This window comes from Conger conger, chromosome 9 (assembly GCF_963514075.1).
Source record: "Conger conger chromosome 9, fConCon1.1, whole genome shotgun sequence".
In the NCBI taxonomy this organism is placed as follows: Eukaryota; Metazoa; Chordata; class Actinopteri; order Anguilliformes; family Congridae; genus Conger; species Conger conger.
This window is the reverse complement of record NC_083768.1, coordinates 14,282,726-14,301,921: the sequence shown is the minus strand read 5'-3', so window position 1 is coordinate 14,301,921 and position 19,196 is coordinate 14,282,726. Positions and strand designations below refer to the sequence as shown.

The following is a 19,196-nucleotide window of genomic DNA, read 5'->3' as shown; positions in this document are numbered from 1 at the left end:
TGTGCATGTGTGTGTAGTGTGTGTGTGTATGTGTCTGTGTGTGTATGTTTATGTGTATATGCGTGTGTGTGTTTGTATCTGTGTTTGCGTGTGTGTATGTCTGTATGCATGTGTGTGTATGTATGTCTGTGTATGTGTATGTGTGTGTGTGTGTACGTGTATGTCTGTGTATGTGTGTATGCGTGTGTGTGTTTGTCTGTGTATCTGTGTGTGTGTGTGTGTTTGTGTGTATGTCTGTGTTTGTGTGTATGCGTGTGTGTATATGTCTGTGTATGTGTGTGTGTGTGTGTCTATGTCTGTGTATGTGTGTATGCGTGTGTGTATGTCTGTGTATGTGTGTGTGTGTGCGTGTGTGTGTATGTCTGTGTATGTGTGTGTGTGTGCGTGTGTGTGTATGTCTGTGTATGTGTGTGTGTGTGTGCATGTGTGCACGGGGAGAGCAGACAGCCCCCTGTGTGGAGGGGAAGCACACTTCCTGTTATTCTCAGGTGAATTTAACCCATTAAGGTTCAGGATCACAAATATGTGATTAGAATGCAGAAAGGAAAATACCCAATGCGCTACAAGCCAGCTAAAGAAAGGAGCATCCAATCGGTGCTCTAAGACCAGGACAGATAGATTAGATGAGACTTGTTACCCGTTCAACTTACTCGTTACCCATAAACAGGGACTAGCCCAAATAAACAACGGTGGATCGCACTGCGCTCAGAGAAATGCAGAGAAGCAAGTTTTTGATTCTGAGGAAGACATCGTTTGACGTTGAAACATCATTCTCCCCCTCCCAGTGCGCTCCATTGTCTCTTATCTCAGGCTAGTGAGTCTCATATAACGTGACTAGAATTTTCTTAATTGAACATTCTAATGCTGATGTAACAATCACTACTGGCAATGGAGAGTTCTAGAACCCTGACTTAGAATTTTGGAAAAGCAATATTCCAAAAAACCTACTCTTCAAAGGGCTACGTTGTGTGTCAGCTCGGGGCCAGACTGACAGCAGGCTAAGGGGCCAGTCTAGCGCAGTCCCTCTCGCATGTCTGCCACTGACGGCCGCTCCACAATTAAAAGTGACATTAGCACAGCGATGTTCATTTAGAGGGCTGCCATGTCAGCCACATCAAAAGAGTTCTCTGAGGATTCGGTGGAAAGGGGTCCCGTTTCTACTTCATTAGAGAGGATTAAATCTTCAGCTCTACCTGGGAAACAAAGTCAGAAGGAGTTACAGCATCGCCTCCTCTTGTTGACCTGATGTGAGTTCAGTCCATTCAAAGTCTGGGTATATTCCTTTTTGCGAGTAAACCAATATTCAGTTAAGCCTATATATTCTGATCCAGTGACAATCTTGTGTGGATGGGGCTTCCAATCAGCAAAGAGGCTTCCACTGTGGAAGGCAACGGTGGCTACAGTGCTACAGTGTGGATCTCTAACACTGGAGTGGGGAGGTCTATGAGTCTACAGTATGGTGTGTGGATGTCTAACACTGGAGTGGGCAGGTCTATGAGTTTACAGTGTGGTGTGTGGATCTCTAACACTGGAGTGGGAAGGTCTATGAGTCTATAGTGTGGTGTGTGGATCTCTAACACTGGAGTGGGGAGGTCTATGAGTCTACAGTGTGGTGTGTGGATGTCTAACACTGGAGTGGGGAGGTCTATGAGTTTACAATGTGGTGTGTGGATCTCTAACACTGGAGTGGGGAGGTCTATGAGTCTCCAGTGTGGTGTGTGGATGTCTAACACTGGAGTGGGGAGGTCTATGAGTTTACAGTGTGGTGTGTGGATCTCTAACACTGGAGTGGGGAGGTCTATGAGTCTCCAGTGTGGTGTGTGGATGTCTAACACTGGAGTGGGGAGGTCTATGAGTCTCCAGTGTGGTGTGTGGATGTCTAACACTGGAGTGGGGAGGTCTATGAGTTTACAGTGTGGCGTGTGGATCTCTAACACTGGAGTGGGGAGGTCTATGAGTCTACAGTGTGGTGTGTGGATCTCTAACACTGGAGTGGGGAGGTCTATGAGTCTACAGTGTGGTGTGTGGATCTCTAACACTGGAGTGGGGAGGTCTATGAGTCTACAGTGTGGCGCTTTCCAGTGGGGAAGGTGCTGCACCTGATGCAGTGGAAAGAGGGTGGAGACTGTTTAAAGCAGACATACGTTTAAAAACAGCAAGCTGTAAGGACAGCACTCTTCTCAGGAGATATTTATTTTAAGAAGAGAAAACAAGATTCATACATTTTGGAGACAAGCTCCTAGTAAAGTCTTGTGTGTGAGAGAGAGAGGAATACAGTCAGAGGAGAGAGGGAGAGGGAGAGGGAGAGGTGGAGAGACAGAGGGAATGTCTCTGTGTTCTCAGGCGAGACTGGGCTGGCTGGCTGAGCCCAGAGGGTCAGAGGCACAGCCTCAGCAGCAGGTGAGGCGTGTGGGTAAACAGAGGATGGGGGTCTCGGTTCGGTGCGCACCCCTCCATCCCCAGCTCTGCTCTCTGGGGGCGATGTGGTTCCCCCCGACACCCTGACGCAATCCTGGGAGAGGGGTTAGACATCAACGCTGCAACAGGGCATCGGTAATCCACAGCCAGCTGCAGAGAGAGAGCACCGAAATCACTTACGTCTATACAGTTCTGCTCTTCGGTTCATTACATTACATTACGTTACAGGCATTTACGTATCAGACGCTCTTATCCGGAGTGTTCAATTCAAGTCAAAAAGGTGACGCTATCCATATACTTTAACCTACATTCTAAAAGTAAAACTGGACCGCTGACTGATAGGGCCAAATAGATAACTCTGGTAACTAGATAAGTTTTTAGGTTAGGTACACAGAATTTTAGACTTCAGCTGCTGTACAGATGTAGACACACATTCGTCTGTGTTTATTGACGGCGGGGACATTTGGGACATTTGCTGCATACCTCTCTGGATCTGTCTGGAGCCATTTCCGGAGCCCGCTCCAGCTGGGACCCGAGCTCCTGCACCCCGGCAGGTTTGGCTGCGCTCCACCTGCGTCTCCCGGGCCGGGGAGCCGGCTGAGAGCAAAGTAATGTGGGTCACCAAACTGCATGGGTGCTTGGTGCTGCGGTGTCACTATACCGGGCTCTGGTGTAGCATAGCGAAACGTTCACTGTTCAATGTTCACTATATCAATAGGGAGTAAAAGTAAGCTAACGTAACTTAGCTAACTTAACGATGAATATATTATTGGATGTACTTGTTCAGTTCTGATTATTGTATATGTAATTCAAATATTTGTTTCAGTCAGGTTTTTTTCTAACACATTTTCCAGTGATCTAAAAACCACCTTACAATTCAACAGGAAACACCTGCAGAAGGAAAATAAACTGCGGACTCAAATGGGACTTTGTAACGATACAAAATAATTTGTCTAATGCACACATAATATCACAATACATAAACACCAAAAATGTACAGTATGTGAAACAAATAGAAGTTTGTACATTACACAATATTATAATTTTTGACAACCCCATCACATAATCAAAACTCATGGTGAACATAGTAATTCCATATTCATTGACCGGTACATGGAGAAAGAAGATAGGAATGCTCTTACAGAGGTAGGTCACATAACTACCAACAGTGAAGACCATCAAAATAACTCCTCTTAAGAAACGACAGCTCTTGCTGGTGCATCAGCTGTGGCTGTTGGGCTCCTGGCCTCCGTTGCCATAGAAACGTGGCCCGTCTCGTCGCTGGAAGGCAGCTGTGTGTTCCGGAGCGGGGACCATGTCACACGGGCTATTCGCGGCAAAGTTCATGCGCTTATAGCACAACATTTCACCAGAATAAAACGCAGAGCGCACTGACGCTCGCTCCCTCCAGAACCAGCCGGCAAGACCCGTTTAGCGGGAGGCCAGTTCCCTGGGGCCATTTCGGAGAGGAGGATTTGGCAAGTCCTGTCACAGAGGGTAAAGAAACATTTAAAAAACACTAAAAACCTATTTTCTGCTGTCTTTCCTCAATGTTTTTCATTTGAACCATTGAAGGTAGAATAAAGGCACACCTCAGTGCTTCTCTCGCAAAGCATCGGTATTTTTATCCACAATCCCCTGAGCCACTGGCAAGTGCTGTTTTTGTCAAAAAATATTCCGACACAGTCCTCCAGACTTTGAGTTCATACCTGTAGGAATTTTTCTGAAACTCTCTAGGCCTAAATTTGTATGTGGGCTGCTATTCTAAGGTACAGTAGTGTGCAAAGATGTGGGCACCCCTGGTCAAAAAGCCTTTTACAATGAATATCTAAGTGAACAGAAGCAAACCTGACCTCTACATGGTACAGCATTAAATATGACACATTTCTTCAAATTTTAAAGCAAGATTACTTTTGATTTAAATGTATGGAAAAAGGCCCAGTGCAAACATTTTGGAACCCTATAATTCACTACATTGTAACTCCTCCTTGGGCAACTGTAACAGCTTGTTAAATGCTTTCTGGAGCCAGAAAATAGTCTTTCAATTCTCTCTTTTGGAACTTTTTCCCATTCTATCTGGCAGAACTCCTCTAGCTCAGAAATTCTCTTCAGCATCCTTGCATATACGACATGTTTGAGATCTCTCCTCAGATTTTCAATAATATTCAATGTCTGGGGACTGTGGTGGCCATTCCAAAGCCTTTCCAGGAGATACTTCATGGTTGATTTCAAGGTATGCTTTGGATCATTGTCTTGCTGGAATGTCTGGACTGACTGAACATTAGCCTCTTGAATGTCTTGATATTTGGTGGAATCCATTCTTCCTTCCCCTCGCACAATATTTCCAGTGCCCCCAGCTGCCAGACAACCCCAAAGCATAATGGATCCACCTCCGTGCTTCACAGTTGGCAAGGTGTTTCACCCTTTTTTCTCCAAACATACTTTCTTTGGCAGTGGCCAAAATGTTCCATTTTGGTTTTGTCAATCCAAAGCACATTGTTCCAAAAGACTTCAGGCTTCTCAATGTTTTCTTTTGCATAGCTCAGATGCTTACATTTGTGTCAAGGTCATTCTTTCTGCCATGTAGGTCTTCGTTTTTTAAAGTATGCTGTATTGTTGTCCGGTGAATAGCTAGACCTGTGCCTGCAACTTTTTTTTTGCACAAAGAATAATACAAACTTTTGCTGAGGGCCCTTTTCCATTTTTTGTATTTTATAAACAGTAAAAAATAAAAATAAAAAGCAATCTTGATTTAAAATTTGCAGAAAGGCCTCATGTTATCTCGGTACTATTTAAAGTTCAGGTTTGCTTTTGATCACATACAGATTCATTGTAACAAACATTTAACCAGGGGTGCCCAAATATTTGCACCCCACTGCATCATGTTATACAAATACAAATACATATTATTATTATTATTATTATTATTATTATTATTATTATTATTATTACTAGTCATAGTAGTCGTATGCAATTTATCTTATATATTCTAAAAGGAAACCTGAAACCATAAACAGCGCATACATATACATGGTTCAGTTCAACCACTTTTATTGTGTTGTACATTTTTTAGTTATGACAAGCCATGCTATTTTACAATGCCCTCAAGAGCTCCTGCTCAAGACCTTTACCGTGTGATTATAATGGGAAACCAAGCGCAGTGATTGATTGGCCTGTTTCCTGTGTCTCATACTTATTTCCATGTTTCACTTGTGCCACAGTTCCTCTGCCAGCATTTTGAGCCAATCAGATCCCTTCTGCCAACATTATACACCTATCAAATCCATCTGATGTTTGTGCGTGCTGTTCCCAGAAGTCTCCTGGTGAGAGGGATTCTCTGAAGTACTGATGGAGGCAAAGCCACCTCTCCATACTTGCTGTGCTGTGGTAATAAATGTGTCCAAGAACACGCACACGCACACCACATACGCACACACACACACGCAAATAAAAATGCAAACAAGAACTAGTGTATTGATTGCCTGTTCGATTGATTGACCTGTGGGAGGAATCACAACAATGTTCGCTCTCTTGAGACGGATGGGCTACAGCAGCAGAAAACCAGTAAAAAAAATAGGTCCAATAAATACTCAAGACAAGTGGTCACTGTGTGTATATAATGCAGTAAACATAACACAAAAAACCTCCAAAACTATGGGTCAAATCTTTCAGTATTCAGTTTGCCCACCCTTTGTCTTTGCTGCAGCTGAGCTTCCATTTGCCTTCGATCGAAACCAAATCACCAACAAATCACTCAAACTTACACTGATCCTCCACCATGCTTGACCGATGGTTGTATACATGGTTCCGAGACTCTTTCATTGCTTTGGTAGCATGTGTATTGCCTTTTCTTACTTCCAAAAATGTCAAATTTAGACTTTAGGTTCATGAAACATTACTCCACATCTCAGGTGTCCAGTTTCACAGTACCGATGGAAATGTTCTTCTCATGTTTATTTTGTTTTCTCGGCAGTGGCTTTTTGGCAGTTACACATCATTTCAGACTTAATGTATATAATGCATTGTGTTGTCTACTCACTGTGGAAGGATTGACAGAAACCCCTGTGGATGTCTTAAAATCTTACGAGTGGAGCTTGATATTTTTTTTATCTTGGTGATAAAATCTTTATGGACTGCCTTTGGAATTGTATTTGTTAGCAGTAGTAGGAAGAGGTAGTGGGTTACACCAGACAAAAGAGTGGACAAAAACTGATTTGATATTATATGAAGTGATGGAAGCTTTTCTGTTTTCTGCATTATCTTCTGAAATAAATTGCACTGAATGACTGTTTGGACCAGAAATTGCATAAATTGAAGGGTGGTCTCTGACTTTTTTCACAGTACTGTATGTGTGTGTGTGTGTGTGTGTGAGCCCACGTGTGTGTGTGTGTGTGTGTGCGTGCGCATGCTTGAGTGTGTTTGAAACCACATGAAAGCGACCTCATAAATACAAATAGAGACCACATAAAACACAAATAGGTGTATAAAAACACCAGATCGGCAGCACGTTTACTTCACATTGGCTGTAGAAATGAGCCTGTCGCAGATTAAAAGTGCTTCTGGTGAAAAGCTCTGCTGCAGCTTCACACCAAAGGCAGGAACGAATGCATGTTTCCTGAAGTTTGTTTTTGTTATTTCCTTTATATTTCCTGTCTTTTTGCATAGTTATGTCTCGTGGGAGTGCGGGAGTGCTGGTGGGTTCTACTAAATGATAACATAAAAAAGACCTTCACAGTCCTTCACTGTTAAGCATTTTAGGTCGTGTTTTACTTGCAATGTCAGTATAAGAAACCCAAGATAAGCCAGGAGGCATTGTTTTACATAACTTGAAGCTTCATCATTTTTCCTGAAGTATAACAGATAAGCAATACCCTGCCACATGTTAACCGCTTGAATGACAAGTTTGTAGCCATTAATTTGGCAGGGTTTCTTTCTCTGGCCGAGGTCCAGGTCTCTCTCTCTCTCTTTCTCTCTCTCTCTCTCTCTCTCTCTCTCTTTTCTTCCCCTGCCCCCTCTCATTGGACTCACGTTAACCGCAGACAATGGGTAATGCCAGCTCAGCAGAACCTTACAAAAATCCACGATTTGAACTCCACCAAGGGTGCTTGTTTAAAAAATAATAATAATAAAGTTTTCTGCAGACCCTTTTCACAAGCGTGAGTCATTTTTCCCCCCTGGAAATTGTTCTTCGATTTGTCAACACTATGCTCGACCTTTGGCTCCGAGCAGGTGTAGAGGGAGGTAACTGCCTACACGACATTGATGGCATGTAACCCCTCGCTCGCTCTCCAGTCAAGAAAATGTGTGCCTGGTCCTTTTGTTAGACTGTTTCATTTCCTCGGTGAGCGAATTCTGCCTATTCCACATTGCACCGTTTTCGCGGGCTTCAGAGAAGAGAACATTTTACTTAACCTGGGTACAATTGCCTGTTTCCAAACAAGCTGAATGTCTGTTCATGGAAAAAAACTCAGACAACAATGAACGAATGCGGATGGCATCTCAGAGAAAATTACCATTTTCAAGCAGCCTTTATTCCATTTGGGTCTCGCATTTATTTATGTATTTATTTATCGATTCAGCTTTTGTCAATAGAGTCTTGTTCTCAACAACAACTAAATAAAATGACAAATAATTTGCGAAATTAATCGTAAAATGTTTCACTTTGTGCTTTTTAAACGATGCCCGATATAGCTCAAATAACACGGTACAGTAGATGTATTCATATCTAGTTACGGATATCAGACACTGGATGAGTGAACTTCGTCGTTCAGCTAAGCTGGAGCAACACCTCGATTATTTATAGAAACAATTAAGCTTTGAGCTAAATAGAATTTAATAGACTTATGGAGATTGAGAACTAGGATATGCAAATGTTGGACCGCAAACCTGTTTCATTGCCAATTTTTTAAGTTTACTTTCTTGTGAAGGCAAGGAGCAAAACATTGGTTTTATTCACTAATAATTTAGCTCAACAAATAGTGCCTCGTTCTGATCGTAACAATATCGCGTATGCCCTCTCTCCCTGTCCCTCTCGCTCTCTTTATCTCTAGCTTTAATTCACATCGACATTAGTAAGCATGTTTGCAATTAAAATATATAGCCTGCTATTTAGACAAATGTAGCGATGATAAATGTTGTAGGCTATAACTTTTTTAGCTTCATCCTACGGGAGAATAACTTGCAACGTTCATTACAACAGGAACTAAATCATAGCGCGGTCTGTTCATACTTCACTGGGTAGACATAATACCCATAGGTGGCTCATGTCAAATCTTTGTGTTGTCTTGTCAATCTTTTCCGCTACCGAGACGTGCCTTGTGTCTCAAGCTCATATTGCGCAGGCGTGATCCAATCTGAGCCCGGCGAAATGCTGCTGAATATCGAATAAGATCCCCTGCTCAGTGCTACAGTATACTAACCTACTTGTGAAACTAACTGAACCAAGGGACAATGGATGTTCACCTTCTTAGAGTTTTCTTTGACAGAAAACTGAATCTTACGTGTTTGCATGGATGCGTTTGATCATAAACAGCGGATATCAACCTGTGGATGGTGAGAGCAGAGGAAGATTATTTTCGCCTCCATGGAATAACGGTCATTCCTCCAGCCGATAATTTTCAGGACGCCTTTCTGTAACCTGCTCCGTGTTCGCCGTGGCTTGTTTGAGACTACGGAACCTCTGTGACGCGAAGCGATTAATTTCGATTTATGAATGGCCCTGACATGGAGGAAATTCCGTTTCAGAAAGTCAAAACCCGGCGGAAGAAAGGTCACTGTCCACCTGGAATTCCTTTCAACGAAATCGCCTGCGAGGACGAGTTTGACTGCAAAGAGCTGGAATCGCTCTTCCAAAATTATAACCTGAAACTGGAGCAGACATCGACACTCAAGGCTTTGGCGGTCCTGATCATCATGGCATCAACTTTGGCTGGAGTGGAGCTGATGTCCGGTCCTAGCCTTACCATCTCCAAAGGATCCCATCCGGTGCACTCCATCATATTCGTCTCTCTGTTCATCGTCACAAATGTAAAGTACCTACAAGTGACACAACTCCAGCAGATCGTTAACCTGACTTTGCTTTTCGGCTTCACGTTTTCGTTCCTCTGCTGTCCGTTCTCTCTGGCGGCGTTCGGCACGGAGCCTCCGGCTTCCCCGGAGCAGGGGATGTGGCAGCTGATGCTGGTCACGTTTGTCGCCTACTCCCTTCTGCCCGTACGGACTCTGTTAGCCGTACTCTTTGGAATTATGGTCGCCGTGTCCCATATAATCGTGACGGCCACATCAGTCACTGTCAAGCGACAGAGGTTATGGAGAACAGTAAGTGTCCGTTTATATGTGGGGGGAATGAATTCTTGCTCGGCTTCCTCGTGTACATTTAAGCTTTGTGTTTCTCGTTAAGCTTTTCAACCTCTCGAAATTCTTCCCAATTTTGAATAGAGGTGATGATGATGAGTTTTCATTTCAGCACCTAGAAATGGACAGCGCTAAGGAAATTACGTTTGGGGCGTTTTGGGTTTGCGCCTCAGCATAGGGACATAAAAGTTTTCCGGAGCATACCTATCTGTTTTTGCCATCTAAACATAATAATTATTATTAATATTGCCTTTTTGTTGTTTCATTTAAGTGCTTACATTTTTGCCCATTTTGGTAGTTGTGCACTAAGCTGAGATGAAATTAGCATTATATGCAGACAATAATTTAAGATCATGCATAATATCTTTTGAAAAAGTTTCATGGGCTACTTACAATATCAGGATGCGGACTTTAACTATATCGAAACATGTGTTTAACTTTTAGTTATTTTTTTTTTTTACGAGTGGGGTTGGGATACATAGTAATTGCACTGAAACTCCTCACCTCCCTCGGATTGAAATCCCCTGGCTTCATTCGAGATCCGAATTTAACCCGAGTGAGCAAAGGTCTACCCGTCATATCACAGGAGGTTCGCGCTGGGCAGCCTTCCAACCTCTTGAACATCTGAGGCCGCATCAGGAGGGAAGCCCGTGTGCTTTTAATGTACGGGAAAACCTCATTTGCCGAGCTACCTAGTTTTTATCCTTGGAGTGTCAATTATTTCAAGACTGAGGAAGCTAAGTTTTCGTCCCCAATCCCCAGAAGGGTGAATTAAATGTGTGTGCTTGTGGGCGGATATTCTGTTTTCACCCAGAGGCAAACTCAAGGATCTGTTCAATCAAACCACAGTGTGTTTATTTATTTATTTATTTTAGTACCAGAAAGTACCCCGAGGGGAAACTGGCCAAGATAGGAGCAATGCAATATTAAATAAAGAAGTCCTGTATCAAAACAAACACAGAACAGCACAATATAACATAGCGTAGTGAACATCCATTTTGGGCACAGTAAGATTACAATGTGAAATAACAATGCGGAGCATGTTTGCTGCAAGCCACTTTGAAGACTAAACAAGTATATAAGTTGCCTGAACAAGAAAACAAAGGCGTTCAGGGTAAACCATACACTTCCAAACTGCCTATGTCAGCGGCTGCATTAACCCTTGCCGCTGACATAGGCAGTTTGCTTTGCCTATGCATTAAGAATAAATTTACCATACATTAACCCCCTCAGTTATATACTTCATTCGATAAATAAAGTACTGTAAAAGATCTGAGGGGAATCACATCATCCCTTCTACTACCACCAGATTTGTTTAACATGAACTGACTTTGCATTTCAGGTGGTTCCTCCTGTGTCATGAAGTGCGAAAGCCCCTAATCACTTAATCTTGCTAGTGAGCTTATTGCCCCGGGCTTTATTAAGACTGGGTGTGTGCATGTGTGTGTGAGTGTGCGTGTGTGTGTGTGGGTGTGTGTGTGTGTGCCTGTTTGGGATCTGAAGAGGACCTGGTCCTGATCGACTACAACTCGAGTGATGTGAGGACACCTGAAGCCCTCCCTCTGTGGTCAACACTGTCGCTCATTGGCTCATTTGTGGTGTGTCAACAGGATGTAGTCACGTCCGGGTGTTTATAGGCCTTGGGTCTCTCTGCAAGAGTAGGAATATGCTGTCCTGTTGCCCCTCTATATCTGAAAATGAGACCCTCTTGGGAAAGTGATTGGCTAGACACCTGAATCATTTATACAATTCTGATAAGTTGCCAATTGATTTGTATTTACTGTCTTTCTTGGGAATATATTTTCCCCATTTAGGGGATTACAGTACTTGATCTCTGCACTTGTGTTTGCATTGTAAAAACCTGCATATGATTGTTTGCTAAGTGGCAGTAAAGTGATGTAATGTCACTCACAAATCAACGTTATGAAGTCTGAATGTGGCATGCGTATCATCACAGATATGTAATGTGTTCAGGCTGCGGTAGACTAATATCAAGCAGAACCACAGAACCATCTCTGAAACATTTTTTATCTCTCGCAAAACAACCACGGCCAGGCCTTCAAGTAGTGGCACTCCATCAAATGGAAAGGAAATGCAGAGTGTTCAGACCTTAAGGTTTCGGCTGCTGACAGGAGCCCGATTTTCGCCGCGGGAGAGGACGCGCATTTTCAGCCGCGGCAATGCCGTTAAAGCAGCTCGCGTGCCACCGGGTCTGGCCGCGTTTTTGTTTCATGTCACGTCCTTTTCCGTGATCGCGTAAAACGTATTATTATTTAATGCCGTGCTAGTATTGCGGAGGATGGCGCTAGATAATCGAATGGAGTGTGGGCTTGCCATACAGTGAACGTGGGTTTCAGCCCAGCATTTGTTGTTAGGGGTTGTGAGGATCTCCTGCCTTTCAGAGCCAAGCGTAGCAGAGGTGGTTACCTGCCCCAGGCACCAGGTGCTTCTATCCAGCAGGAGCTGCTCCATCTTCTAACTATGTCCATGTATGGGGCCACACTTTCGCTTTGCAATGAATCCCAAAATAACTTAAGGCAAATTTTGCCTTAAGGTACACTGGTCTTTTCCTTACATTTTTTATTGAACGTTCAAGTTCATTGTGTTTCTGCAGGTTTATGTGCAATGTTTGACATTTTAAAGATTCTTTCATTGTTGTTTGTCAGTCAGTCTGTGTGCCTTCTTGCCATTGTGAGTCTAAGGCAGGGCTATGTGTTTGCGTCTGGCTCTGTTTGCAGCTGGTGGCGAACACTGTCCTGTTCACCAGTGTGAACCTCTCCGGGCTGTTTGTGAGGATTCTGACCGAGAGAGCCCAGAGGAAGGCATTCCTGCAGGCACGCAACTGCATCGAGGAGAGACTGCGCATGGAGGATGAGAACGAGAAACAGGTACACGCACGCATGCATACACGCAGACGCACATATACTCACTCACACTCACACACACATAGACACACACACACACACACGCACACACACACTCACACACACATAGATACATTCATGCACCCACACACTCACACTCACACACACACACACACACACACACATTCACATGAGTAAGGACACAGACACACACACACAGACACACATACACACACACATTGACATGAGTAAGGACACAGACACACACACACAGACACACATACACACATTCACATGAGTAAGGACACAGACACACAGACACACACACACACACATTCACATGAGTAATGACACACACACACAGACACACACACACATTCACATGAGTAAGGACACACACACACATTCACATGAGTAAGGACACACACACACAAAGACACACACACACACACATTCACATGAGTAAGGACACACACACACACACACACACACACACACACATTCACATGAGTAAGGACACACACACACACACACAGACACACACACACACACACACATTCACATGAGTAAGGACACAGACACACAAAGGCACACACATTCACATGAGTAAGGACACACACACACACACACACACACACATTCACATGAGTAAGGACACACACACACACAGACACATGAGTAAGGACACACACACAGACACACACACACACACATTCACATGAGTAAGGACACACACACACAGACACACACACACACACACACACACACACACACACATTCACATGAGTAAGGACACAGACACACAAAGACACACACATTCACATGAGTAAGGACACACACACAGACACACACACATACACGTTCACATGAGTAAGGACACACACACACAGACACATGAGTAAGGACACACACACAGACACACACACACACATTCACATGAGTAAGGACACACACACACACAGACACACACACACACACACACACACACACACACACATTCACATGAGTAAGGACACACACACACACAGACACACAGACACACACACACACACACATTCACATGAGTAAGGACACACACACACACACATTCACATGAGTAAGGACACACACACACACACACACACACACAGACACACACACACACACACACACACACATTCACATGAGTAAGGACACAGACACACACACACACACACACACACACACATTCACATGAGTAAGGACACACACACACACACACACACACACACATTCACATGAGTAAGGACACACACACACACATTCACATGAGTAAGGACACACACACACACACAGACACACGCACACACACACACATTCACATGAGTAAGGACACACACACACACACACACATTCACATGAGTAAGGACACACACACACACACACAGACACACACACACACACACACACACACATTCACATGAGTAAGGACACACACACACACACAGACACACGCACACACACACACATTCACATGAGTAAGGACACACACACACACACATTCACATGAGTAAGGACACACACACACACAGACACACGCACACACACACACACACACAGACACACACACACACACACACACACACACACACATTCACATGAGTAAGGACACACACACACACACAGACACACACACACACATACACACATTCACATGAGTAAGGACACACACACACACACACGCACACACACACACACACACACACACAGACACACACACACACACACACACACATTCACATGAGTAAGGACACAGTTGGTTAGTGGGAAGACGCAGTGATCACAGCACATCTCAGCTGGTGTCACTCAGCTAGCAGAGGGGGCGGGGCTAACAGGAGGCAGCCAGTCACATGTCCTCATGCTCGCTCTCAGGAGCGCCTCCTCATGAGCCTGCTGCCCAGGAACGTCGCCATGGAGATGAAAGAGGACTTCCTGAAGCCTCCAGAGAGGATCTTTCACAAGATCTACATCCAGAGGCACGATAACGTCAGGTAGGACCCCGTCTGATGCTCTCTCTGCTCTGACAACAGTAATTATCTTGTGTCATATGTACATGAGCAATTCTGTTTCATGCAGGTTGATGAGTCAGGTATGTTTCCTTCCTATGATATATTATAGTGCTTTCTCTCTTTGGGAAAGATTAGTGTAAGATAAAATCGAACCCCAGGCCAAAGATGGTAAAATATGAGTGTTCAATTGCAGAGAGACGGCTCAGACTCACGCTTCAGGTTCATGACATGTACACTAATATTTGTACACAGCAACATTGTCGGTACAAAATGAACTCTGATCGAGACATTTCAACTGATTGAGTATATTTGGACTGGTTCGCTCCCAGAAACTGATGGTAAACAACCTGAAAGATGTCCTCGGCTGACCCTGAATGCACACACAGCTCAGCGTAGGCGTAGCTCTCCGATGATGTTGCAGCTGAGCCTGGTGTCTGGGTGTGGCCATTTCCTGTACCAGGATGAAAACAATGCAACTGTTCCAACCATATACTCAGAGAATGGGCCCCATGAATGATGACCCATCCAAGCAATACCTGTGCCAACTTCCCTAGTCTCTGTCTCAACAGATCTCTCTACTGGCTGCATGTGAAGAGTTATTTTTAATTTGACCAATAAGTGTGTTAGCATCTCTCTCTCTCTCTCTCTCTCTCTCTCTCTCTCTCTCTCTCTCTCTCTCTCTCTCTTTCTGTTGGCCTGTCTGTCTGTTTGTCTCCCTCTCTGTCTCTGTGAGTCTCTCTCTGTTACTCTCTCTGTCTCACACGCTCTCTCTCTCTCTCTCTCTCTCTCTCTCTCTCCACACGCTCTCTCTCTCTCTCTCTCTCTCTCTCTCTCTCTCTCTCTTTCTGTTGGCCTGTCTGTCTGTTTGTCTCCCTCTCTGTCTCTGTGAGTCTCTCTCTGTTACTCTCTCTGTCTCACACGCTCTCTCTCTCTCTCTCTCTCTCTCTCTCTCACACGCTCTCTCTCTCTCTCTCTCTCTCTCTCTTTCTGTTGGCCTGTCTGTCTGTTTGTCTCCCTCTCTGTCTCTGTGAGTCTCTCTCTGTTACTCTCTCTGTCTCACACGCTCTCTCTCTCTCTCTCTCTCTCTCTCTCTCTCTGTCTCACACGCTCTCTCTCTCTCTCTCTCTCTCTCTCTCTCTCTCGAGCTTGTGAACTACAGTGCCCCACCATTTAGTTCAGACAGAGCCCAGTCAACAGCGGGGATATCCTCGCAGGACACGTGTAACGTGCTGCCACAACTCTGATGAGTTTGTAGCATCGTAAAACAACCGCTCCCCCTCTTCAGCTGCCCAATCACAGACAGGGCGTGAGCAATCCTGTCAAATTAGAAAGCGGCCTTGCTGTGGGTGGTGAGGTGATTGAGTGCTGGCCTTGGGCATGAAGGATGCACAGCGTAGTAGACCGGTAGGGGGTAGGGAGGGGGGGGGGGGGGGGTTGCTGAGCCCTTGGATTATAACTACAGGGGATTACATGCCACAGAGCCTAAACAGCATTGCATAATGTGTGTGGTTAAATATGGTTTTATCTCATCCTGCTGACTCAGTGGAAAGTGGAACAGAGGTGCGCTGAATGAGCTCATCACGAAGGCACACTTCACTGCTCAAAACTCAGCTAAACAGTGGGACAGCAAAGCTACTGTAAAGCCACGTTTCAGCTAGCGCCGCGACACTGTACAGCTGAGTTTCAGCTAGCGCAGAGATACTGTACAGCTGAGTTTCAGCTAGCACAGCAAAGCTACTGTACAGCTGAGTTTCAACTAGCACAGCAAAGCTACTGTACAGCTGAGTTTCAGCTAGCACAGCAAAGCTACTGTACAGCTATGTTTCAGTTAGCGCAGAGACACTGTACAGCTGAGTTTCAGCTAGCGCAGAGACACTGTACAGCTGAGTTTCAGCTAGCGCAGAGATACTGTACAGCTGAGTTTCAGCTAGCACAGCAAAGCTACTGTACAGCTGAGTTTCAACTAGCACTGCAAAGCTACTGTAAAGCTACGTTTCAGCTAGCGCAGAGACACTGTACAGCTGAGTTTCAGCTAGCGCAGAGACACTGTACAGCTGAGTTTCAGCTAGCGCAGTGTGAGTAGCAGCATGCTAAAACCCGACTTGCGCTGCATCGCACGACCACCATCGCAGCCAACGGAATGCATGTTGGAATGCATCATTCAAGATATGCTGTGCTGTCAAGGGAGAGAGATTCCATCATGTTGTCCCTGTGTTCTCAATGCATCCGTAATTGCAAGACTGGAGTTTTCGTGCCACTATGAATACAAATGGGCCGTAACATTGACCTACGATGTTATGAACTGCCTGAAGAGGCTCGGCCCACAGATAAGGACAGATAGCGTCTGTCGGAGGGCTCAGACATGCAGCACAGGCTGTAGGACCAGTTATTATTGCAGACTGTCGCAAACGCAAGAGCCAATCTCAGTGCAGCGCCCTCCACCCTACTCATGTGCCCAGCTGCATGCGTTATCTGATTATAATCACTACCCTCGCAATATCATGGGGGGGATATTAGTGTATGGGCCGGTTGTGTTGACTGCAGTGTTTGCTTAATCAGGGCTACTGCGGAGGAGAGTGCAGAATCACAGACAATTCATAAGTGAATAATTAGCGGGGCCTTGAATGCCATTGTTTCATTGCCATAGGCCTGATATAATCATACATGATTATGATCACACCCTGATCACACAAGTGATTATACTGGTTTTAGAACAATGATAAATGTAAATGCATTTTGCTGATTTGAATGGTTGAGGTGAAGGAACATATCATACAGCTTATGCAATCTCTGCATATATTATCGGTAATAATCTTAATAATAATGCGCACACTGTTGCTGATCATAGTCCTACTAATTCTAGTCCTACTAGTATGAATAAAAAACGAAATACTTGAATTTATTTCGCAGCTTTCAAGTCATAGTTATTTACAGTGAAACAGCGGTGTTGCCGCTGAAGCACAGCCAATATGTAACACCATCTGCGAGCTGGAGGGCGGCCATTTTGCCCCAGAATCTCACCCCGCATCAGGTGAGGTGCTGAGGGAGGGAAGTATTAAGCCAATTAGTGGGGGATGATTAGGCCAGGCCAGGTGGGGAATTTACCCCAGACGCTGGCATCGTGACAGGCCCTCTGCCACGGCTTGTCAGGTCATTTCAGGACTTTGTGACAGATTTATGTACACGAAGCTCGCAGCGCGCAATGCGTGTCGGTGCGGTCGCAGTCTACATGACATTACAACTTATTTACCAAGGCTGCAGCTCATTACGCTAGCGGCGAATGGGACTGCCTGCAAACTGCATTTTGTGAAAGGGACTGAGCTTAAACAGTGCAGTTAAAACAGATGTTTAGTGCTTTGAATATCTTTTATGTGGCAGCCGATATCCATGCATCGGCCGCCATGTAAAAGTGTATCCGGCGCAGGACAAAATGTGTACGTATACCAGCCGTGCCGGCTAGTGTTGTTCCAATTAAATGCGAGACGTAATGTTGGTTGAATGAGCTTGGCTATTGCCGAGATGGAATGGGAATGTCTTGTGTGGGAATGTACATCTATTATTTCTCCCAGAAGCGTAATTATTTGTATGGCTGGGTGTCTGTCACAGAAGTCGCAGGTGATTTTCTCTTTTTTGGCAGTCCCTTTAATTCCCTATTTCTTTTGACACACAATCTTGCTTGCGCCTCACTTTACGTCTGCTCTTTAGAGGCGGAGTTCGAAATTTCACACGCAATTCCACCCTCGTTAATTGAGTGAACTTTAGTGAATTCGACGGAATACATAATCAGCTGCACTTATAATATCTCTGGCCTTTATTTGCGTGATCCACCCTTAAATGCATTTTTATTAAGGACAGAAGCGCATCTTGTGATGACTTGCCTCCTGCGGTTCTAGCCCCGTGCACTAGTCTGATACATACGATGCATGTTTCCTGGGCAGATCCCTTAGTTCCTTCACACAGACCCAGTGTTAATAATGTACTCAGTCAGTATAAAACTGTACTGTACCAGTGTTGGTTTTACAGAGGCCATTTTACTCTCTGGAATGATGTGGGAGAAAGCAGCACGGGCAGAGTTATGGGGATGAAAGACATTTATCTTTTGTGACAAAGAGACAATGATGGAGGGTGGACTCAGTAATAGAGTCGATTAAGTTCAGTTATATTTACACACTGCTCATCAGCTCTCCAGTCAGTACACAGTGAAATGTCCTGCGTTAATTCATCTCCATGAGAGTAAATATGAGTCGAGTTCAGCCCATAATGTGCTCTGTATGCGCTGATCTGGTAACGCTTTATGTTACAGCCCGTTAATTACCCAGTATTAATTGGGTAAGTACACTGCTACTTCTGTAAATATTACGTAACTACTTTGATTTCAGTGGTACGTACTATCAGTAAGTACCATAGGCAAGTACTATGTAAATACGCTTTACAGTACTTACCTCTCAAATTAAAATAGTTACCTAATACGTACTTGGCACTTACCCAGTAAATACTAGGTACATGTCATGAAAATTACAGCCCTGTACTGAAG

The 19,196-nt window shown here is 44.5% G+C and overlaps 1 protein-coding gene across 1 annotated transcript in view; it reads left to right on the top strand.

Moving 5' to 3' along the window:
• The first annotated feature begins 9,079 nt into the window (after positions 1-9,079).
• LOC133137554 (adenylate cyclase type 1-like) overlaps positions 9,080-19,196 on the top strand; it is a 39,621-nt gene continuing 29,504 nt past the window's right edge. Inside the window, exons 1-3 of the mRNA XM_061255886.1 lie at positions 9,080-9,735; positions 12,510-12,659; positions 14,526-14,644. Coding sequence (XP_061111870.1) covers positions 9,127-9,735; positions 12,510-12,659; positions 14,526-14,644 — 878 coding nt within the window. The 5' untranslated portion in view covers positions 9,080-9,126. The remainder of the gene's footprint in view (positions 9,736-12,509; positions 12,660-14,525; positions 14,645-19,196) is intronic.